The sequence below is a fragment of the Pelodiscus sinensis genome, chromosome 1, assembly GCF_049634645.1.
Source record: "Pelodiscus sinensis isolate JC-2024 chromosome 1, ASM4963464v1, whole genome shotgun sequence".
Classification (NCBI taxonomy): domain Eukaryota; kingdom Metazoa; phylum Chordata; order Testudines; family Trionychidae; genus Pelodiscus; species Pelodiscus sinensis.
The window spans coordinates 216,156,054-216,179,784 of NC_134711.1; the positions used below are offsets into that span (position 1 = coordinate 216,156,054).

Consider the following 23,731-nt stretch of genomic DNA (forward strand, 5'->3'; position numbering starts at 1 on the left):
AGAGTAGAGTTCTTCCTAAGCCTGAGTTCAGTTGTCTCACCTGCCAGACTGGGCTGACCTAAAATCCTAACAGTTTGTAAAGACTTTTCAAAAGCATGAAAGAAAAGTGCTTTCTCTGTCAGTGTTACTCTTTTTCGTTTGGCCACATTGGTTTGATTTGTTGTGATTTTAACAAAGCTTCAATGAATGATTCCTGCTCCCCCCAGAACATATGGGCTACATCTACACTGGCAGCTTCTTGCGCAAGAACTGTTTTGCAGAAGAGTTCTTGCGCAAAAAGTCTTCCACAAGAGCGCGTCTACACTGGCATGTGCTTTTGCGCAAGAGCGTCTATGGCAGTGTGGACACTCTCTTGCTCAAGAAAGCTCTGATGGCCATTTTAGCCATAGGGGTTTCTTGCGTAAGAAATTCATGTTGCCTGTCTACACTGCCCTCTTGCACAAGAGCTCTTGCACAAGAGGGCTTATTCCTCATGGGGAGAGGAATAACTCTTCCGGAAGAAGCCCTGTTTTCTGACGCTAGACTGTAAATTTACTTGCGCAAGAATGCGCGTGCAGTGTAGACACCCAGCAAGTTTTTGTGTAAAAACAGCAGTTCTTGCGCAAGAAGCCGCCAGTGTAGACATAGCCATGGCTTTTTTTGTTCACCATCATCATCACTGAAGACATTGATTAATCTCTCTAGGAACAAGTTTGTTAACTCATGACCCCTCTGCTGGCTCTTAAATATATGAGCACAAAATGTGATCGATATTGCATTAACAACAGATTAAGTTTATTAATCATCTCATTTCAATAAAAAAGTATGTCAGGCTGCAAAGTGGATGGAAAAATAGGGCATTCATAGTTTTGAAGGCTATAAGGGGCCGTAGGGATCATCTAGTCTGTCTGAATAACAAAGGGTATAACTTCTGATTAAACTAGCTGCACACATAGAACAGCGGTTCTCAAACTTTTTGGCTCACGGCCAATCCCACTCAATGCAGGCCTTTCCACGGACCAACAGCCAACCACCCATGACAACAAAATGAGTACAGGAAATGTTAAGGATGAAGGTCTGGCCAGGAGATGCAGGAGGAGACTGGGGTTCAGAGTCTGGCTGAAAGTCTGGGTGCAGGAATGGGTTGAGGGAAAAGTCTGGACAGGAGGTTGGGTGCAGAAGTGAGGTGGTGCAGGGTCTTGGTGGGAGGGGAGTGTGAGGGAAATGGAGGTATGGGGTCTGCACATGACAGGGATGTGGGGTGCTTACCTGGTTCCATGCCTTCCATTGCATCCAGGTAAACTCCCTCCCCTGCTGCTCCCATTGTCCATAATTTCGACAAATGGAAGCAGCAGGGAAAGCCTCCAGGTGAGCGATTTCCTGCACTGCTGTTCCCCCAGATGCAGGGAGGAGGAACAGCAGTGTGCAGAGTCACTTCCTTCCCCCGCAAGCTGGACCTGGGCCGCAATGCACCCCTCCCCTCCATGGGAAGCCAGTGCTGGCGCTATAACCTCACAATTGGGCATAGCCCACAGGGCTGGAGCACCAATGTAGGCTCCCTGCTGCAGAGGGAGGGGGTGAACTCTGCACCCACAGCCCACCTGCAAGACCACACTTTGAGAACCACTGATTTAGAAAGACAGCCAATCTTGATGTAAAGACTTCAGTGTCAGGTGTTGATTACAATAGGAAAAAATTCAATTAAATGAACAGGTCAACAGTGCAAAGTGAAATACCTATTCTGAAAGAAAATAAAAACATACAAAGTTCATATATATCAAAGACAAACAATAGCAGTCAACAGCTGTAGAGTGAATCAAAAGTTCACTTCAATGTTGAGTCTGTAGCAATGTCTTGTCATTTTTAGGAATAACAGGTTATATGAAAATCACTAATCACATACCGTTTTTGGAGTGCACCTGTACATTCCAATACTAACATGCTAATGTGTTTGCAAATCCTGAGAACTCCTTGAACACACAAGGTCACTGGGTTACTTTATTTATTTTGTAACTATGCTCCAACTTTCTCTCATGCAGCTCAGGTCTCTGTTATCAGAAAGCACCCTAATATCCGGCATTATAGGATGTTTATAAGAAAGGGAAAAATCCCACTGATCAGCAACAAGATGACGGATAAAAGCCCAACAGGAACAGGAGCGCCAACTTCCTGTCCCTCTGGGCTGGAGGGCATGTACAAAGGAGGAGGAAATGGGATAGCACAAATGTATGCTATAAAATAGCAATTCCAGATCACTGGAATTAAGACACAGACACCTGCTAATATTTTCAATATTCCCTAGCTAGGAAAAAGCTGATTGTTTGAGTTTTGAGTAGAATTCCCATATACATATTCCTCAGGGCAAAGATGCAACAGCTTTCCCTAGTACCCCACTATAGCAACTAATAAAAGGAACTGGGCAACAGAAACTTCCTGGGGAATGAAGGCATCATTGAAACTGAATCTATGACAGAATATCATCTGAAGGTCTCTGGAGACTTTGCTGTGACTGTTAAAACAGACTTTCCAAATACCCAAGCGATGCCAGAGGAGATGCTGGTGGTGTTACCTGTATGACACATTCTCCACTGCACTTGTCCCATTGAAATGATGCACAGGAGATCCAGCCTAAGGTACCTAAAAGAAGACCAACTATTTGGCAGTGAATTCTAGTGGCCAGAGAGGTCATGGTCTGGATATCTTCAAGAAGTGCCCTGATCCTGTTATGGGCAAATGCAGGTCCACTGAAATGAAACAGAATATAAATAAAATAATATATTGTCTCTTTTTATGCACACACATACAAGGCTGGATTAGTGCGTAGGCAAAACCAGGAATGTGCCTAGGGCCCACATTCATGCAGAGGCCAGCTTGCTAGGTTGCAATACCACCTATTTAGCCCGGCCGCTCCTCTGTCATGACAAAAGGATAGCTGGACCAAACCTAAGCGGACAGTGGCATGACCATTAGGGATGTGAACGTTTAAAGCGTTAACCAGTAATCTTGACCCTTAATGGCTTAATGGGTGAGGCTTACCCATTGAGTGGTGAGGCTTATTGGTTAAGGTTAACTGGTGAGGCTGGAACAAGGGCCCAGAAATGTGTTTGCTTAGGGTCCTACGATGAGTTAATCCATATGTACATGCATTACTCTAGTATTTGGCAGAGCTACCAAGAGGTCAATACAGGCCTTTCTGAGAGAACTCCTGGGTGCCATGACAACTAATAGACAGGATTCTGAGCCAGCTGTGAAGCAAACAAGACCCAAGTGCAGGGATCTTGGCTCTGCTTCAGCTCTACCCATGTTGGAGCCTTTTGGCTTCCGGAAGGGCTTCTTCTCTGGAAGCTGGAAAGCAAGTAATCAAGTACTCCACAGGCCTGCTCAGTGGAAATGTTACCAGAAGAGCTGGATCCAGCCACTTTATTTTAATCTTTCTAGGTTCTCCCTCCCTAATGTTTTCCCTCTGCCCTTTTGTCAGTATATTTTTTGCCCTCTTTGTAAAGCCTATTATTTCTCTTTTTTTTTTGCTCTTTCATTGTTCATCCCACCCACTGTCATTCACCCCACTGCCAGGTGGTTGTTATTGATTATATGTATTATCATAGTGCCCAGGCACCTGTGTTATTGCTTCCTCTTCGCTTCCTTCCTTCTTTGAGGCATCTTTAGTTACTACATTTTGTGAAAAAATAAAAACATAGGTAGCATCCTGGTTACCTGAGCTTCCATTAGTTGTGTCTCTGTATTAATTCAACACTTGCCCCAGTTTGGCTGGTGGTTCTATTAATACGGAGAACTGGATAATGGAAGCTCAGATTAATGGAGTTCTTCTACAGATCAATAAAATATTGTGTTCAGCTAAGACCCGGAGTTAGGGAAACAAAAGTTCAGTGTTTCATTTTAATTGTGGAAAAAAGAGGATTTTTTTATTTTTATCAGAAAGTTTTGGATTTTATCATCACAGAAAATAGGCTCCCTGCTCATTACTAGTATTTAGCACCACATAATGCTGCATACACACAAATTAATTCTTCATCACTGAGGATAGCTTTTAGGACCTATGTTCTTACAGATCTATCCAAGGGTACTGGTACAATTTATATAGTGGAGATGCTGAAAGCTATTGAACCAAAGTGTAAATCCTACATATAATGGAAACCACTTCAAGGCAGAGGGTATGTCACCACTTCTCTTTCCCCCACCCCCTACCAGCCTCAGTTCCAGCACCTATGGATCTATCTTAGGCACATAGGCTATGTCTAAATTACATCCCTCTCTTGGCAGTGGGATGTAAATTAGACGTATTGAAAGTGCAAATGAAGCCGGGATTTAAATATCCCACACTTAATTTGCATAATAGCAACCGCCGCTTTTTTGGGAGAACATGGATTTTTGAAACCCCCCCAGAAGTTTAGACAGTTTCATAAAATGAGGAGTACAGGATCTTTCGAAATGGAGAATTTTTGTCAAAAATGCCCCATCTAAACTGCCATTTTTTTTGAAAAGTCCCATTGCGAAAAAATCAGCAGCCACCATTATGCAAATTAAGCCCAGGATATTTAAATCCCAGCTTCATTTGCACTTTCAATATGTCTAATTTACATCCCTCTGCCAACAGAGGGGTGTAATTTAGACATAGGCATAGTTGGTTTCCATTACAATAGTATCAGAGCACCTCACATTCTTTACTGCATTTATCTTCACCACACCTCCCTGAGACAGGGAAGTAGTATTACCCCCATTTTACAGATGTGGAGCTCAGACTTAGATTTTAAAGGTGTTTAGGCACCTAAAGGTGCAACGAGAAGATTAATGATTGTTTCAAAAGCTACTAGCTGCATAACTCCTATCATAGAATCATAGAATACTAGGACTGGAAGGGACCTCGAGAGGTCATCAAGTCCAGTCCCCTGCCCTCATGGCAGGACCAAATACTGTCTAGACCATCCCTGATAGACATTTATCTAACCTACTCTTAAATATCTCCAGAGACGGAGATTCCACAACCTCCTTAGATAATTTATTCCAGTGTTTAACCACCCTGACAGTTAGGAACTTTTTCCTAATGTCCAAACTAAACCTCCCTTGCTGCATCTTAAGCCCATTGCTTCTTGTTCTATCCTCAAGGCCAGGAAGAACAATTTTTCTCCCTTCTCCTTGTGACACCCTTTTAGATACCTGAGAATTGCTATCATTTCCCCCCTCAATCTTCTCTTTTCCAAACTAACAAGCCCAATTCTTTCAGCCTTCTTTATATAACTAGAAACCTATATGTGTGTTTAGGTATCTAGATACCTTTAAAAGATAGTGAAAAGTGACTGGTTAATATTATGCAGGAAGTTTGTGGAGGAGCAGGTAATTGAATCCAGCTCTCCCAAGTTAGTACTCTACTGGACTATCCTTCCTCTCTCCACTAAGGAGCTGGGACTAAACTGATTTAACAGGGGAATGGAAATATTTTAGATTGAGAGAAAGATGCTGAGCCTGGCAGTGTTGATGGTGACATTTATAAAGGGAATCGCAGCTCAGTTTTCTTTAGAGGATATGTGAATGTACTTGGAGCCTATCATTTTCATATCTGTTAGTGTGTTATTTTAAGAGAACCATTTGCCACAAGTGCATTTATTATTCTAGTATGAAAGTCCAGATAAGTTCTAAACCAGGATGGGGGCCACTTCAGAATTTGTTTAAGACCTGATTGGTCTGGGAGTGTGGGAGCATGTAAAGACTCTTACCCCACCCCCGAGAGAACTGCCAGCTTGTGAAGTCTCTCTCTCCCTACCCCCGCCCTGCAAGGGAGCGTCACACATAGAATGACCTGTCAGCTGAGCAGAGGGGTATAAAAAGTGGCATGGTAGGTTCTTTTACATTTTACATTGGCCGTTACTTTTATTGAAAGTTTTGTGTGATCAAACATTTTTCAGAGACTCATTTCCAGTGTCTACAGACTGCTAGGGCCCATTTCAATTCCCAGTGATGTCAATTATTTTATCAACTGATATCAGAGCAACAAATATACAACTGAGGCAGATGTTACAAACAAATCAGTATTCTAAAATGTCAAAGAGATGTACTCTCCTTCTTAACTGAAATGGGTTACCTAGCCAGGTGGTAGAATCTCCATTCTTCGAGATTTTTAAGGCCAGGCTTGACAGCTCTGGCTGGGATGATTTGGTTGGCATTGGTCCTGCTTTTGAGCAGGGTTTTAGACTTGATGGCCTCCTGAGGTCCCTTCCAACCCTGATCGTCTATAATTCTATGGAATTAATTAGTCAAAGAAAAATTCCTAAACAAACATTTGTCATACCAGTGAAAGCTTCAGGTAGATAATCCAGAACACCAAACCACCATCAGAAAATATAAAACAGGACTGTAGATTGAGCTAATATGGAGCTATTCCTAGATAGGATGGACTCAACAGGTGAGTTTCAAGGTTATTACAGGTTGTACCTCCCTTAACCAGCACTCTCTGGTCCATCAACGTTGGACCACAGAGATCAGGAATAGGGAGGCTGGGCCATGGGGGAGGGGGGGCAGGGGAGAGGTACGGCAACAACTCAGCTGGGAGCCCAGTCCTGGGGGGGGGGAGGGGTGCAGAAGAGCATATGGCGTTCCAGGGAGTTCTGGTCCTGTGGCCAGGTGAAAGCAGGGGACAATCAGCAGCAGCCAAAGAACTCCAGCCCCAACCACAGAGCTCCAGCATAGGGAGCCCCGGCCGGGCAGGCAGCAGATGGGGCTGGGCTCAGGGGTCGCCTTAACATGAGGCGAACTGAGGCGGCCACCTCAGGTGCCAGACTGCGGGGTGGACACCACTAGGACCCAGAGTAGAAAATTGTCTCTCCTGCTGGTGCATGTGTATTCTCTCTGCTCTAGATGCACAGAGTTGGTGGAGTGCTGTGCTGGAGGAAGGAGAGCACAAGAGACATAACAGGCAGGCAGGAGAAAAGGTGGCATGGAGGCATCCTGCCCCAGGTGCCAAAATGTTGTTGGCCAGCCCTGGCTGGGCTGGAGCTCTAGCCAGCGGTAGCAGGGCAGCACGGGCCATGATGGGAGGGACCTCTGATGGTCTGGCAATTCCCCTCATTCGGGACTGGTCAGGTCCCCAAGGTGCCAGATGAGGGAAGTCCAACCTGTAGTAAAGTAGCATGGAGAAGCCTGCATTACAGCTGAGAAACTAAGACCACATTTGTGGATTCAAAAAACCAACAGCTTCTATTTCCAAGGACATCCGCATAAGCAAAACATTCAGTAAAATTTAGGGTAAAATCTTGTTCTGACTGGAGTTAGTCATCCTTTGAACAGGGGGCTGGACTAGAGGTCTCCAATCTTCTCTGATTCTATGATTCACTGAAGTTAATGGGAATTTTTCCATTGATATCAATGAGACCAGATTTAATTTCTACTTTGGGAGATGTACAGGGCATTAAAACTCTATGGTATTTATCTACAGACCTATGTTTTAATAATTACACACAAAGGACAATCTTGCTATTGCTGTTGGATACTAATTGGAACTGCACAGAAAGACAGGTTTAAAAATAACAATATATGCATTTATACGTATAAAGAAATAAATACTGTTTCAGGAATAAACATAGGCACACAACCCCAATTATCCAAAAATAATGGGTGCCACCCTAAGCTAATAATCAAAGAAGCTCATTCAACAGCCTTTGAAATCTGTGCTCTAACTTCTAACAGAGATTTTTGTCAGGTTGGCTATCTCTCTCATGAGGGTCAATGAGGAACCTTTATCATAGTCCTTGTGACTTTACAGTGTAGCCCTGTGACGGGGCACTGGGCTCTGATCGCACGGAAGCCCTGGCTCCCCACACTCCCTGGCTGCCTGTAGACATGCTGGGGGCAACGGGGCAGTCGAGAGCTCGCCAGAGGATGTGGCCGGCGTGGGGAATAGGACCCCCCGTGGTGGCCAGGCGGTCCCATGCCGCTTCTGTCCGGGCTGCTTGGGAGAGGCATGTAACCAAGAGAAGGCCGGCCCGGGAGAGACGTCAGCTGACATCATCAGCCCGCACCCGGAGGAACGGGGCGGGGCCAGAGCCAATGGGGAGTTTAAAGAGGGTGGAGGCTGAAGAGGGAGAGGAGGAGAGGCAAGCAGGGGGAAGAGGCCCAGGACAGGGGTCAGCGCCGGAGTCGCTTCCAGCCGCGGGGGTTGGTGAGTTACGGGCAACCCCCACCAACCAGGCAACGTTTTCAGTCTGCCTTTAGGGTCCTGGGTTGGGACCTGGAAAGGGGGCGGGACTGAGTCCCCCTCCTGCCTCGCCGCTGATTAGGCCTTACCGGCCGCCCGGCTGGAGCAAGGATATTCTAAAGCCAAAAACTGCGCAACGAAGGCACATGGACCAAAAGGGCACGGGTGGTGGCAGGTGATGCAGAGTGGGTGACCCCGATGATGACAGGGCTGTAAGCCTGAGGGGGAGCTAGCCCTGTGACAAGCCCTTTTAGAGCTCAGAAGTTCCATACAAATTGTTCTTCAAAGTCATACTTCAGGATACAATCAACAGACATTAGCACTGAATGGAACATCAGCAACATATACCCATATTTCTCTATGTCTTTGTTTTAGCCAGGAAGAATGAATAAAAACCCAACCTAATGGTTCAGTGGTCAAGGAAAACAGTTGGAATTGCACACTTTTACCTCCACATAAACTCATCAACATCTGTGTTACTGCTTATTTTTATTCCATTTCAAACTTAAAAAAAGTTTTGCTAGAAAATATTCATAATTTAATCCTTAATGAAATACATATACACACACACACACACACACACACATCCCTCTCTATTTTGAAATGGTACAAATATAAGTAAAATGGTAACTTTAGTCTGTATAATATATTGGGAGAACTGATAGTTTTAAAAGTTCCAAGTAAACAAATTTCTATTCTGGATAAAACAATACACAAAGTGTATCATGAACATCCAACCTCCAGGAGGGCTGACAGAATTGCTGCATCCCTGGGGAAGGGGAGGGTGCTGGCTACGCACTGCCATCCTGATGGCCAGCCTCTCCAACTTTTATTGGCAGCAGGTTAATAAATAATCTAACAGATCTGTTCCACCTGTAATTCTTTTGGTTTCATAAACCTATTCAAAAGTGCTTGATGCTGTCACAAGTAGATTTAGTATTAAATAATAAATAATTGCAGAAGATGAAAGAAATTTCTAGTTCGACACAAGAGATATAAGCTACTATTTCTGAGATTAAAAAAGGAAGGGGGATTGTTGGTGAGCTTTGGAGATATTCTACTGACAATGAATAACTACAGAAGAAAAGGCTCCCTTTGCAACAGTGTTAAGACCATAAATTAGCACCAATGAGAAAGCTCGTTCTAGCAGTTGAGGAAATCCAAAGATAGGAGAGTGAAGCCAGGTTCATGGGATAGATTAGGGGAAGTCACAGTGTGTCAACGAAGAACCAAACTCCCTTGTCCAATGATTTCAATGGGGTTTGCATAGGTGAAACTGAGGTAGAATTGGCCAAAACAGGCAATGAAAGGACCCTGAAAGGAATGGAAAAGGAAGTAAACTTGATTGGCTGAGAGAGAAGATGGCTATAGTTGCATTTCTCTGCAGAAGTGGAAAATTGGTAGACTTGCAATAATTTGTCTTTGCTTTCATCATTTTTCATTTTTTTTAACCTCAGAAATTAGGAATGAAAAGCAACAACTAAACTGTAACTGTCAGCCAGAAAAATTGACATTCTACATCTTGCACTGTTAACATTTATATGAGTATTTAGAAAACACTTTGTAAATAAAGCAATGATCTTTGTGCATGTTCATTTATATTCCTCTTGTAACTGATTTGAAAATTCAGAGCCTCTCATTGGATTGTACTCCATAAAAGGCCTCTTTCCACTGTGGCTTAGTCATGCCTCCAAACTCCTGATTTTTGTGGTCTTCTCTAGTGCTTTGGATATTTGCTGTGCTTTGGACATTTAAAAAAAAAAGGTCCAAGTAACACACAAAATAGTTGCTGCCATCTAAAATGTCATTCATTATGCCTGTTGGTAGAAAGAACAGTTTCTGGCATAAATATTCTAATAGTGACACTGATCAAAGATGTTTTCCTCTTTCCTTTTTGAATTACTTCAGTCTTTGATCAGGAAATGTATGTTTGCAGACTTTGTGGACCTTTTATTTAAAGGAGGAACTGACGACACACCATATCTCCAGTGAAGACTTGCAGCAAGCAAAGAAAGGGCATATAAATAAATATAGGGTCAAATACATTCAACTTTAGAGGGCACCCTATAGATAGAAGAGAAACTAGTAAGATCTGCTTAGTACTATACATGGAGATTCATATAATGCAACTGTACTGATATTCAAGTTGAATTTCACTATGGTGCATACTTGACATGTCCACTGAAAGTCTTTTATGCAGGAGAAAAATATCTCAGAAGCAAAAACAAAACAAGTTCATATTAGAAAATATAGTGCAAAGTGAATTATAGTAGAAGAACCTAATTCAGTGGGATAAAATCCATTCCTTGGACATATTAAACAGCTTGTTTTTCTAAATTTTAATACAGGGGTCTCAAACAGCCAACTCATGGACTAGCCCCAGCTGGAGTCCCTATCATCTAAACACTGCCCTGACCTGCCACCACCCTGCCTTCTCCCCTCTTCCCCATAGCACCCCATTCCCTAAGGACACAGATTCAGGGATTACCAGGGGGACTTGGCACTGGGTGGCAACAGTGGTAGGTCTCTCCACTCTCCCCATGGAAGCAGAAGCCATGGGAGAGTGGAGCATGTATGCTTACTGAGTATCCTCACAGCTCCCATATTTGTGGGGAGTGTGGGGCAGGGACGTCCATTGCTGCTGCCCTGAACCAGACCCACCTCCCCTGGTGCTCCCCAAAGCTGCATCCTCAGGGGATGGGGTATCATGAGGGGTGAGGGCAGGGTGATGGTGGGCATAGGTGGGGCTTGGATGATGGGAATAGACAGGCCCCTCCCAGGCCAGATTGCAGGATGGCCTTCAGGCCACAAGTTTGAGACCTCTGCTTTAATACAAAGATCCATACATACTGATAATAACACATACTCAAAATCAGTAGTTGCAGAACAAATCAACCATTCATCTTATTGGTGGGTCCTTGATAATGTGTGACAATTAATAGACTAATTGTTTTATATGCAAATGTACAAACCATGGACTTTACTGGTATTCATCTTATTTAACTGTCCAAATATTAGTGCCCTTGTAAGTTAGAATAAGATCCAGAGAAGGCCTTAACTTGTGGTTCCTAGGCCATTATATTTATATTTTAACTGTGCTCCACTTGTCTGTGGGAAGTTCAAGTCCCTGTTATCAGGATTACACCCCATCATTTGGGGTGACAGGAAACCTGTAAGAGAGAGAAAAAGTCGCACTCATCATGAGCAGGATGACAGATATGATCCCCACAGGAATAGCCCCACCAACTTCCTGAGCCACTGGGCAGGAGGGCATATAGAAAGAAGGGGGAAAGGAGATAGTTTGGTTGTGCACTACAGAATAGAAATTCCAACTCACTGGAATTAAGACACAAACACTTGCAGTGAGGTACAAGAATCCAGCTGCTAGGAAAAAACGGATGATCTGTGTTTTGTAAAGTATTCCCATGTATATACTCCTCAGAGCAAATATAGTGGAAGCCATCCCCAGTGCACCGACGACCATGGCAACCAGCAGGAGGCCCTGAGCAACAAAAATTTCACGGGGGATGGAGGTCTCATAATCATTCATTTTATGACAGACCTGTTCTTTAAGTTCAGAGGAGACATGGAGGTAACTGATGAAGCAAACTTTCCATATGCCCACCCATGCGATGCCAGAGGAGATGATGGTGGTGTTGTCCACGTGCCATATTCTCCATTCCACGAGTCCCATTGAAATAGTGCATAAGATCCAGCCTATTGTACCAAAAGCAAAAGCAGCTAGCTGGAGGTGAGAAGTGCTGACTAGAGAGGTCATGGTCTGGAGATCTTCAACAAATGTCACAATTCAGTTGTCGGCATATTAGCCATATACACAATTGCAGAGGCACTGAAAAAAAACAACCATAATATATCATTATGAACACAATCGTATTTGTGTGTATGTGTGTGTACATGACAGGGTACAGATACAGAAGAAGTACGGTAGTGTACTTTCTTTTACTGTGGTGAATTTTTGAAGGTTAGTGTTTATAGCTGAATAACATCTAGATTTTCTCTCCTATTCACTTTATTTTAAAAACCAAGTATTATTTCCTGAAGTTATTTTCCCCATTGATGCACATTGTTACAAAGAATGTTTTCCACTTATCATATATTTTACAGTTCTAGATGCGGTCTTTATAATCAGAAAACAAACTCCTACTTCTACAGTTCATGAGTGTGAAGCCATAGCAGAACTCTTGTCTCCGCCTTCTTGGAAACAGCATTTTTGGTGTCGTTGTCCTGTTTGAACAACTGACAAGAATGGGGAATTATTTTAGCCTAAAATCATCAGGAATCAAAAGATGTTAATCACATGTTCAAAGTCTGCCTTTGTACCTTAGCTTTGAGCTGAAGGGATTAATGTTAAACAGATTGAAAACAAGAGATCTGAAAACATCAGTTTTCCCATTCATCCCCATTAAAAAGAAAGCTAATGGTGAAGATTTATGTGTCATCATTTATAATGATTAAACTGAGAATGTTTTAGCTTAGCAGAACTATCTATGGGACATTGTTCTTGGACTGAGGGTAGAGTTTGCATTTTCTCTGTTCTCAGCATCTGCGTAGTATGATAGTGGAATAACGTTTTCTAGGGTCTTAGAGTCACAAATCATGACTCATTATAACTCACTAGCTTCCTCAACTCCAGTCACCATGGAATAGTAGTGGAATATTTCAGTCCACGGTTCATATGCTGAGTTTACCAACAGCATGCAGATTAATCATGCTGATTGGTTTTGTCATGCAGAAATTTTTTTCAGCTAAGTACTTGGCTAAGACTGCCAGAAGTCTCACATAGGCTTTCAAATAAATGCAGCAATGATTCATTGCCACTAATGATTATTGGACTTAAGTTCAATTTATTATACAGACTTGACAGGCACTATACCTCTGTAAATTCCATGATTCTCTTCCATCTTTTAATAATAGTCCAAATAAATATAGTCCACTAGAAGATTTACCTGGCATTCCTGGGATCTTTAACTCAAATAAGTTTTGTTTTTCTTTATTTAAATCGTTGTTCTGGGGTGGGGCTAGGGATGAGAGATTCTGTATGCAGGAGAAAGGACTACCCACCCCCACCCTCTCTTACTGCAACAGCTTGGAGCCAGGTGAGAAACACCTGTCTATGGCCGCTGCAGTGAGCACATCCCGGGGAGGCGTGAATGTCCCTAAGCTGGGGGACAGACAGACAGACAGACACACACACACAGACGAATTCTCTGAAATAAATAGTAGATATGTCTCTTTTTCCATCGCTGCCCCCAGCTGCCCCGGTCCCCATCTCTGGCCCCTTGCTTCCTCTCTGTGGTCAAACCACAGTATAATTGTCCCTCCTGCCAGACCCCTCTCTGCCCATTTTATGAGAAACAATCAAATTCCAGATGCATCCCATTGTCCTGTCAGTACCAACTCCTAAACTTGCTTGAAACTATGATAAGAGGAAGCTGTATACCAAATTTGGTGGTCCTAGCTCTTACCGTTTAAGAGGAATTCTTGAACAAACAGACTAACAGATGGATGGACAGACAGATGCGCAATTCTATAATATATACTGTGGTAAGATAATCCGTGGGCTTTATTCAAGAAAGACAATATATTGGACCAAATTTTTCTCTCACAATAGTTAGATCTACACTGTGGAGTTTTGAATGCTAACTGATATAACTTTTCTACCTACTTAACATTTAAGAATTTCACAAATATACCTACATAGCTGCAATGCCTTGCAAAAAACAAACAAACAAACAAAAAAAAACCCCTGAGGGTATAAATTGTGACAGATCATTTTGGAGATCTCAGGTAGAAAAATCCCACGATTAGTCTCTTTTTCCAATAACAGAGTAGGTCTGGACAAAAATATTCCTTGACATTCTGGTATATTGTATACTTACTTCAGCATTGACAATCATGGAAGAGAAAAGAGGATAGCTGTGGCAGTTTTTATAGTCCTCAGTCTGATCATATCAACTTCCATTGCATTTCTACATTTCACACTGCATGTCCATTTCCTATTGGAAGAAGATAATCTCCATGTTGCTAATGTATATTTAATCAATTTTTTTCTTGGGGGGAGGAGGGAAAAACCTATATATAATATAATCAGCTTAATATGCATTACATTAATAAAGACTCTTCAATCTGGTGTCTTACTTAATCATCTTTTAGAGAAAGCAGTAATTAACAGCTGCTAATAACCAGATTGGCATTATGTCCCCAGGGGAAATTGCAGATGGCATGTTTTCTCTCTTTCACATCTGTGAAGCGCAGTTATTATATTTGTCTTGCGTTAGGAGCAGTGCATATAAAATGTTCATTGTTGTCGCTCTTATTTAAGTGAGTTGATTCCAGTGAGAACAAGCATAAGCCAAACTGAAAGCTTTTGAAACTCTGGTGCATAGCCCAAAACCCTACACAGCAACTTCTCACTGAAAGCTGGCCTAATTAATGTTACATCGCTGTTCTATTAGAGAACATGCCCTTCGTGTAATATTGTGCAATATTCAGTTAGCAGGCCCTCTTTCCCCTCAGTGTCTCTCCCCTGCCAGCAGACCCTGCAGATGAACACCCATCACCAGGGGCAGATGACTGTTTTGCGGGGCCCCGGGCAGCATAACTCCGCAGGGCCCCCCTTTGCCACGGCGCATGCGCGGGGCTTTTTTAAGCGCGGGGCCCGGGGCGGCCGCCCCGTTCGCCCTGCCCTATATCCGCCCCTGCCCATCACAATCAGCTGTTTCATGCCATGTAGGAGGCTAGGAAAGAGAGGGAAGGAGTGAGGATTCAGCATAATTGAGGGAGGAGGTGGAGCTGGCTGGGAAGAGGCTGGGTGGGAGGAGAGGGAGGCAGGAAGTAATGAGGGGGGGCCTTGGAGGAAAGGGTGGGGTGGAAACATGGCCTGGGACAGAATCAGGGGTCAAGCACCCCTTGGCAGTTTGAAAAGTCAGTGCCTGTAGCTCCAAAAGCCTATGACTGTCTCCAGCAGTGCAGGCATCTATAGGCCCGGTGCCTCTGCATTGTGTCCCACAAGCATACATGCAACCTAGCAGATTGGCTCCCTTAGGAGACAACTGGTCTCCCTAGCACCTGGGGGCTGCAGGACATTCAACAACTAACTGGAGCAGGCATTTGTGTTCTGATGCTCTGAGGCCAGCAGACACATCCCCATTGGGTTCAGTGGAAGGATACAACAGTGTTTCTTCCTATGTGCTGCCGCTTGTCTGCTCTGCCTGGCTCCCATGTCAAGCCCAACCCCACAGAGCTTGCACAGGGAGGACCCCTGCAGACCTAAGAGTGGGGACATTATGGGCTTAAACTCTCACCACAGCTCTGGGGGCCAGAGGATAATCACTCACCTAGTTGCAGCTATGAGTCAAACCACACCATACTGACATCTCTTCTCAAAGGGGAATGATGGGTCAGAAAGTGTGGGCAAGGGAGCTGGGCTCTGAAAGACGAACTGAGGCCAGGTCTCTGTGTCTCAGGACGGTATCAAGGATCTCAGTGGGAGTCCTGCACACGTAGAGAAAGCAGAACTCAAACTCCCAGTTACAATGCCCTCCAGTCCCCAGTCCTGCCCACCAGTGGGCCCCACATATCAGCACCTCCCCACTCTCTTTCCACACTACCTGCCTGTCACAACCAGCTGTTCTGAGCTGTTCAGAAGGCTGGGAGGAGGAGTCAGGAGATGACACTTGGGGGAGGACACTTGGTCCTAGGGCAGAGCCAGGGGTTGAGCACCCTCCCACACACACATTCTGGAAAGTGGGTGCCAATGCAGCCGTGCATGTGCATTCCAGTGGGATAGCATGGACTCAAGACTGTCCTTAAGGGGGCATGGGACATCCCCCATTTTGTCCCAGGCCCCACCCACCCAATCTTTTCCCTGCCTCTGCTCTGCCTCCTATCCCACTCTTTCCCCCAAACCCTGCCCCAGCTGCATCCCTGCCCCACTTCTTCCCACACCTGCTCTGCCTCCTCCAACCTGCATTGCACCTCTTTCTCAGCCCCCTACCCAGAGAGATGTGACTCAGGGGATTATCAGGGGGCTTTGTGTAGGGCAGCTGCAGTGGTCGGGCCCCTCCGCACTCACTGCAGTGGCAGGAGCTACAGGAAGTGGGGCAACTCAGCAGTTTGATCTGCTCTGTCGCCGTCAGCCAGCTGGGTAGCTCTGCTTGTGGGGAGCAGAATGCATTGACGCTGGGGCTGCAGTGAAGCTGAGCAACTCGGCTGGAACATGGCAACAGAGCAGAGCAGGCTGCTTCGTTGCTATTCTTCCCATAACTCCCACTACCTCAGTGAGGACAAGGGGGGAGGAGAAAAGGAGTAACCTCTGCTGCCACCTCATGCCAGGCCTCCCAGATAACCCCCCAAGCTGCCCTGCACCCTGCAGGCTAATATCAATATGGTGGACCTTCTTGTTCATAAAATGGCTAGAATGGTTGGGGCGGCCACTGAAGTCTCCCCAAATTGTGGGACCTAGGCTGGCAGCCCCAAACCATCCTATGGACAGGATGGCTCTGCATGGGTTCATTATTACATTTAGTTTCCTCAGGAAAATGTTTGCAGCACTTTACCATGGTTCCTTTAGAAGGCCACTGGTCTCCCCAGCACCAGGGAGTTGAGGGACATTCTGTGACTAACTGGAGCATGCACTTGTGTGATCTGCTGCTCTGAGGAAAGATACAACACATGTTAATCCTTTAGGGCTCAGACAAGTGCTAGTTCCTCAATTAGCAGCAAGGCATTCCCTGGGAAATATCCCACCTGATATCAACACAGTAGTTTTAGCTTAGGTTTAGGAGAATCTGAGGGAACTCATAAGCAGTTTTCTGCATAAATCTCTGACCAGTGACTGCAGGGAGATTTAAAGAAAGGGGAGCTGCTGCTAATGTGAATGAGCAAGAAATATTGTTCCAGTGGCTCTGTGCAGATATCAAAAATTTTTGCTTTCTCCAGTTCCTGAAGGTTGGGAAGGCTTTAGATCCAGGTAAGCAATATGAGCTTATTTTCCATTGTTGTTGCAGTATTAAAACACTTTCAAAATTTGTTGAGTGAAAACACAACTGACCTGCAGAGGGCATTTTGCTTCAAGATTTTACTAGATAGTTTATGAATCAGCAAAAAAAAAAAAAAAAAAAAAAGCATTGGCTTGTATGACGTGCCAAAGAATGTGGTGTTGGCTTGAACTACTGTACAATCCAATCAGCTGCCTTCAGAACATTAATCGTAATTTCAGTTTGGGATTTATCTATTGTGTTCCAAAATTACACAGCAACATTCTGACAGAACAGTCAGTTAGCCCAGTGCACAAGCTGCATGCAAACTTGTACAACTGTGTGTGTCACAGGCACAAAGATTCAAAGAGATGGTGCTATATATTATGGGCCAAATTCAGCCCTGATGCAGTCAGAAACTCTTTTCATAGGCTTCAACAGGGCATGTGTCTTATGTCATCAGAGAAGAACTAGATTCATTATTACTTTTCAATAATAATTTGGCCTTTAAAAGAAGCTAAGAAATACCATTTTAAATTAAAATGGTTAATCCCACTGCAGATATTTCTCTAAAACAACTAAAGGAAAAAGGTGGCAACTCAGTTGGTGTTCATGATTAGATCTAGACTAGATAAAGTAAAATATAAGGAAATCCAACATTATCATCAAGATCAACTGGATGATGTACTGGACTGTTTCAGTCTCTAATTTCTGGGATACTGTGAATATCTGGAATTAATAGTTTTTGCATAGTAAAGCTATCCAGATGTGGTATGAAGATACACAAATACCTATGGAATTCCCTGGTCAAAGCAAGATAAAAGCTCTTCTGAGTATAGGGCCAGATTACTGCATACCGATTATAGAACTATACCTCAGGCACCCGAGATCATATGATTAATGTAAAACTCAATTTATGTATTTTTAATAAGCATTTTTAATACAAAAAAGATATTGCACTGTTCGCTTGAGTCTGCAGAAACCTAGAAACAGTAGCTCAGAGAGGGATATGTTCTCTCCAGTACACAAAGCTCTCTTGAGCCCCACCAAACTGTGTTAGAAGAAGATTAACTGTGTGGCAGAAGGAGGATGCAGCAGGTACTCACATACAGATTTTCTCTAGCTGCTAGGGAAACAACTGTGGACCCTCCATGCTGCTGAACCTTGCCTGGCTGAGGGGCGAAATGGGTCTTCTTGTGGGTACTCTGCCAGTGTGTAGTTCCAACCTTAACTATGACCAGCAGATCAAGGAGATGGGGAGCAAAGCCTCACAGCACGCCAGCAGTGGGACAGCCACGGCGCGCCTGGACTGTCCCGCTGCCTGCGTGCTCTGCGGCTTTGCTCCGCGTCTCCCAGGTCAGCAGACCAGGGAGACGGAGCAAAGCCATGGAGGACTTGGGCGGTCCCGCCACCCCCGTCTCTCTGGTCTGCTGGGTGGGGGGCGCAGCTAGTGCCCCCCCCCAGCAGACCAGGCTTTTCTTGCCTACCCCTGGGGTAGAGCAGCTGGGGGTGCTGGGTTGGTCCCGCAGCACCGCTCCGGACCAACCCGGCAGCACCCCAGCTCCTCTGCCCCAGGCGTCCTGATTCAGCCGCTGCTGGTCAGTTTCAGCAGCGACTGAATCAGGACGCCTGGGGCAGAGCAGCTGGGGTGCTGCTGGGTTGCTCCAGTAGTGCCGAGGAGCCGCACTACTGGAGCAACCCAGCAGCACCCCAGCTGCTCTGCCCCAGGCGTCCTCAAGTCAGCCGCTGCTGAAACTGACCAGTGCTGACTACAGGAAGCCCGAGGCAGAGTTGCTCTGCCCCAGTCTTCCTGGAATCAGCCGCTGATCAGTTTCAGCAGCAGCTGACTTGGGGACGCCTGGGGTTCTTAAGTTGAATCTGTATGTAAGTCAGAACTGGCGTCCAGATTCAGCCGCTGTTGAAACTGACCAGTTTCAGCAGCGGCTGACGCCAGTTCCGACTTACATACAGATTCAACTTAAGAACAAACCCACAGTCCCTATCTTGTACGTAACCCGGGGACTGCTTGTAGTTGAAATGTAATCAAAGAAGTTTGTAATTAGTTAAGTATAGCTAAGTTTAGGTTTTTCTACCTGTATAAGCATTAGGTAATTGTTTTTTAAAATCATTTGAAAGTTATTTGGTTTTGATAAAAGAATCATTCCATTTAATAAAAATCATTTGTTTCACCATCATCCAGTAGTTTTCACTGGGTAGTCGGCTTTAACCCTTGAGGCTCCTGCCACATCACCGAACCAAGGTGTAACAAAGATCTTACAGTGGCGGATATAAAATGTTATTTTATTTGTGCATTAAATGTTATTATTGGAGGGGGGGAGCATAAAAAAGTTCTGGTTCCTGATGTTCAGATATTGAATTCAGTCTCTCTAAATCATTTGGCAGTTCTCCTTATCCCACCCATAAAACCCATCTGCCACAACACTCTCCACACACAGATTTTCTTGTTTCCTTCTCCTATCTTCTTGCAGTGGAAAACATCCCTGACTATCCTGCTCTTGGGAGGGCGGGAAAGGGAAGAAAGATGGGAGGGTGACTGATAGAATTTCTCATTCATCTCTGATTGCTGAGAACAGTGTGATGAACATACTAATATATGGACAGCCTTATGTTCCTATTGTAATGGCTGCAGGGCTACTTGCAATTCTGATCCCTTCTCTAACTGCACACACCTCAGATATGAGGCCTAGTTTCTATGATTCCCTGTAGTGGAATCCCATGATTCTTCCACTTTTAAAATAGATCCTGAGGTACAGAAACTTGTGGATTAACTGTTTTTATCCCAAGCTGGGTTTGAGCATCGTTGGTTTTTCCGTTAGGAAGCTTGTGGCCAGTGATGAATACAACTCCAAACAGCCTTCTTAATCCATCCAAAATTCTCTGTTCCTGTTTCCTGTGGCTGCAAGCTGAGATCTTCTCACCCTTGATATACTGTCCAATGAGCTTAGCAGGGTATCAAAAGTGGCACTTCACAATGAATGTCCCTCCCAGGTGGGTAAATGGGTGCTTCTCTATGGTCATTGTCCTTCTTCCTGCTTGAATTAACCTGTTGTATTCATATAGCCATCCCACTTAGAACAGCCAGACTCACCGAACATATACTCATAAATTATTAGAGTAGCCTCACATCCATCACACTTATGTTCCACCCCACTGCTGGGATGGTGATGTGATGGGACATCATAACTTCTTTCCTGGTTACTGTTTTTTCTTTCTGGTTAACAATTAAATAAATTTTACAGTCAGTGGGCCTGTGGCACCTGCTGCAGGCATCCGAGTAGTTTCTTTACCCAAGCATTTCTTAACCTTAAAAGATTTGGGTTGGTTACAGGATGAGCAAAAACTCAGGATTTTCATATTTTCCTCATTGATTTGTCCATCTCCTTATTTACATTTAGGGGGCCGAGAAGACTAGTTTATTTTCTCCTGTGTATATCCCTCTACTTTACGTCTGGCTACTTCATTTGTTTGCGATTGAACGAGGAAATTTGTGGCCAGGAACAATGTGGGATGGTTAGTACTGCCTTGACCCAAGAGTAAAAAAGGCAAGTGCTGTTGAGACTTTTCACACAGCTCTGCCCATTGTGTCTTATGTAGCCTCTCAGAAGCAGCTCTCACAGATAACAGCCCAGATGCAGCAGCTGGAGGGAAAAAACGAGACAGTGAAATGGTTGCTTGGCAACAGTGAACAGGCATTCTTTCAGCAGGCTCCAGAAAGCAGAAAGAAGCCCAGGACCCAAAGGCCTTCCTAACCTGGGCAACACAGGGAGAGACCAGGAGTCGCATTGTTATGATATGGTGGCCAACTGCAGGGCCTGGAACTAGTAGGCAGACATGTGGACTGAACCAGACAGCCGCATTGTTTGGGGGGAAAAAGTTGGTTGCAAGAGAGTCCAGTTGCTGGAGGAAATGCAGCCCCTCAGTTGCTCTCTGAAGGAAGGGGCATAAAATACTTGTGCTCATAGGGCCTGCGATGGGCCACAGAGCCATTTGTGGGGAAGGAATGAAAGTTCTCCAGCACTCCTGGGACAATGGTGCTCCAGGGCAGGGCTGTATTTAATTTTAGTTTGGGTTCAGCTCTGGGCTTCTCCACAGCAACAGTCAACCCAGTTTTGACCATGAGCTTCTTTTCCTGCAAACACCTGAAGTCAAACTTATGTGGTTTCAGGCCTTTTGCTTTCCCAGAAAGGCATCACAGGCTCCACTGCATCCAGTTACCACCAATGGCAGGGTGGAAATCAAGTTTGGGAACACCGATGTGGACACCTGGTCCTGCAGTTTAGCAGCCATTCTAGGCCCAGGCTCGGCAGATTCTGTGCACAACTGTATCTCATATCACAGAAAGCCATGGATTATTTTTCAGCAAGACAGAGCTCCTATAAGGAGATTCCAAATTACACCCAAGGCCTTATGCCTTGTACGGCACACAACACTGACATTAGGTGGCAGCAAGAACATTAGAAGTTTTGGTAGCAGGGCAGAGGATCACTCAGACCATTATAGTGCAGAAGCTGGTTTTGGTTTTAGGTAACTTGGAAGAAGTTGGTAGTGGGGATGCTACCTTTTCCCCCACTCACCCTTCTTAGGCAGGGGTCAGAGATGACTTGAAATTTGGGAGAGGGATTTTGAATTCCTTCTCCTCCACTCCAGCAAACCTTGACATCAAATTCCTTCTTCACTGACCCTATCCTCCATGCCCATCTCTCTCATGACTTTCAACAACAGAGCAAATCATTCAATCTCTGTGTTAAAGATCATGAAGCAGTGCTGCCATGGGAGACAGGGGTATGGTCTCACACCTGCTCACACCTGCTGCAAGGATTCAGAGGATTTCTATTTGAATCTCAGGATAATCATAGGGTGGGTGGCAAGGCTACATCCTCACAAGGCTGATCAGCAGTAAATTCTTGCTTACATGCATCTGATAAATATGACAATAGAAATGAAATACTAGAAATGATTAAAAATCAACCAGTGAAGTGTGTTATGGTTTTCCCTGTTAGTAGCCTCCGTCCTTATTAAAGGTGTTTGCTGTTGGAAATTTAGTGTAATTTTAAAACACTTTGAAGATAAAATCCATTATAAACACATCCCTATAAAACCAAAATGATACAGTGATACGGAATGAGTTTTCTTTTTCCCTATTAACACAAGAACTCACTTGACCAGCTACATTTCATTTAATTTTTAGCAAACGTTTTCATTTTTTGATTTTGTAGCATTTGCTTATGTTTTGAAAATTAACATTCAATTCCTATCTTAGTGCAATTGTATTGCCTACATGCCATTTTATTGCAGTAGTCAGGACTTAGCTTACTAAACATATCTTTTGCTTGATTCAAAACTTTCAACAAAAGGTTTCAAAAACAGCAATGTGGTTGAATTAAGTAGGTCTCTTCTCAGCAATATTCCTATGATTTAATGGCTGAAAACTTAATTCGTCAGTTCCGAGATAGGAAGTAAATACACCTATAACACTCCGTTCTCTCTCAGCCCCTCATAAAATAAGCAGTACAATAAAGAGAATCTTACTTCTGTGGATCTGCAACAGTTCGGCACCATTGAAGAAGAGTCAGTTGCATGAAACAGAGTTCTGGACACAGAATTCAGAGAGCTGGAAAAAAAACCACCTATCTGGAATGGTCTGATTTTTTGAACTATGGAATAGGCACCTCACAGTTCTTTTCAGACTCCCACTAAGTCAACAGAGATATAATGAGGCAGTTAATCATTAACACACTATAACATACGTTTTATCAAATAATCTAATTGCATAAAAACATTTGCCAAAATATTCAAACATTTAAAATTCAGTTTTCTGTAAAGTAATGCTTCAGAGACATTGTCACAGCAGTTAGCTGAGTTTAACACCAAGAGGAACCACTGTGACCCTCTAAAGTGAGATCCTGAAAAACACAGCTCAGAGAATGTGAAAACTTATCGATATGGTGTAATAATTCTTTCCTTCTGTTAAAGTCTTGCTATCACATTTACATTAACAGTTAAGTCTTGCTGGTGAGGGGGAATGCAGGAAGGGGTCCCAAAGCAAGATATGAAATACATGATTTGGTTTGCCCTTTGGAGAGACAAATGTGAGCTGTTGCATTCTCTTTGTGCCCGGAATTATTTTGACTTTCTATTTGAGTAAGACTACAAATACGCTAAGGCTACATCTAGACTGGCAAGATTTAGCGCAAATACTCTAAACGCAAGAGTTTTTGCGTTAGAGTATTTGAGTAAGAGAGCATCTATACTGGCATGTGCCTTTGCGCAAAAGATTTGCTTTTGCACAAAAGCATCCATGCCAGTGTAGACGCTGTCTTGTGCAAGAAAGCTCCGATGGCCATTTTAGCCATCAGGTTTTCTTGCACAAGAAAATTTATGTTACTTATCTACACTGACCTCTTGCGCAAGAACACTTGCACAAGAGGACTTATCCCTGAGCGGGAGCGTCAGAGTATTTGCGCAAGAAGCACTGATTTCGTACAGTAGAACGTCAGTGTTCTTGCGCAAATACTTGCGGCCAGTG

At 44.1% G+C, this 23,731-nt stretch overlaps 1 protein-coding gene and 1 pseudogene across 4 annotated transcripts; both read right to left on the reverse strand.

Annotated features, from left to right (window-relative positions):
• Positions 1-851: 851 nt before the first annotated feature.
• On the reverse strand, positions 852-5,852 carry LOC142823775 (claudin-34-like; annotated as a pseudogene).
• LOC102454132 (claudin-34) lies at positions 5,844-22,861 on the reverse strand. 4 transcript variants are annotated; one of them, XM_025183128.2, is made up of 5 exons: positions 22,735-22,861; positions 16,765-16,860; positions 15,544-15,700; positions 14,086-14,202; positions 5,844-12,035 (listed from the first exon to the last, which is right to left on the reverse strand). In XM_025183128.2, the coding sequence occupies exon 5, from the start codon at positions 11,961-11,963 to the stop codon at positions 11,325-11,327; it is 639 nt and encodes a 212-aa protein (XP_025038913.2). In that variant the 5' UTR covers positions 11,964-12,035; positions 14,086-14,202; positions 15,544-15,700; positions 16,765-16,860; positions 22,735-22,861; the 3' UTR covers positions 5,844-11,324. The 4 variants fall into 4 exon arrangements, with proteins under 4 accessions (XP_025038913.2, XP_075771256.1, XP_075771271.1 ...); XM_075915141.1 differs by having other exon boundaries at positions 16,765-16,855; positions 22,735-22,839; XM_075915156.1 differs by lacking the exon at positions 16,765-16,860 and having other exon boundaries at positions 22,735-22,847.
• Positions 22,862-23,731: the final 870 nt, after the last annotated feature.

Coding starts and splice junctions, on each gene's coding strand:
- LOC102454132 (XM_025183128.2), bottom strand. CDS start 11,963: ATGACCTCTCTAGTCAGCACTTCTCACCTCCAGCTAGCTGCTTTTGCT.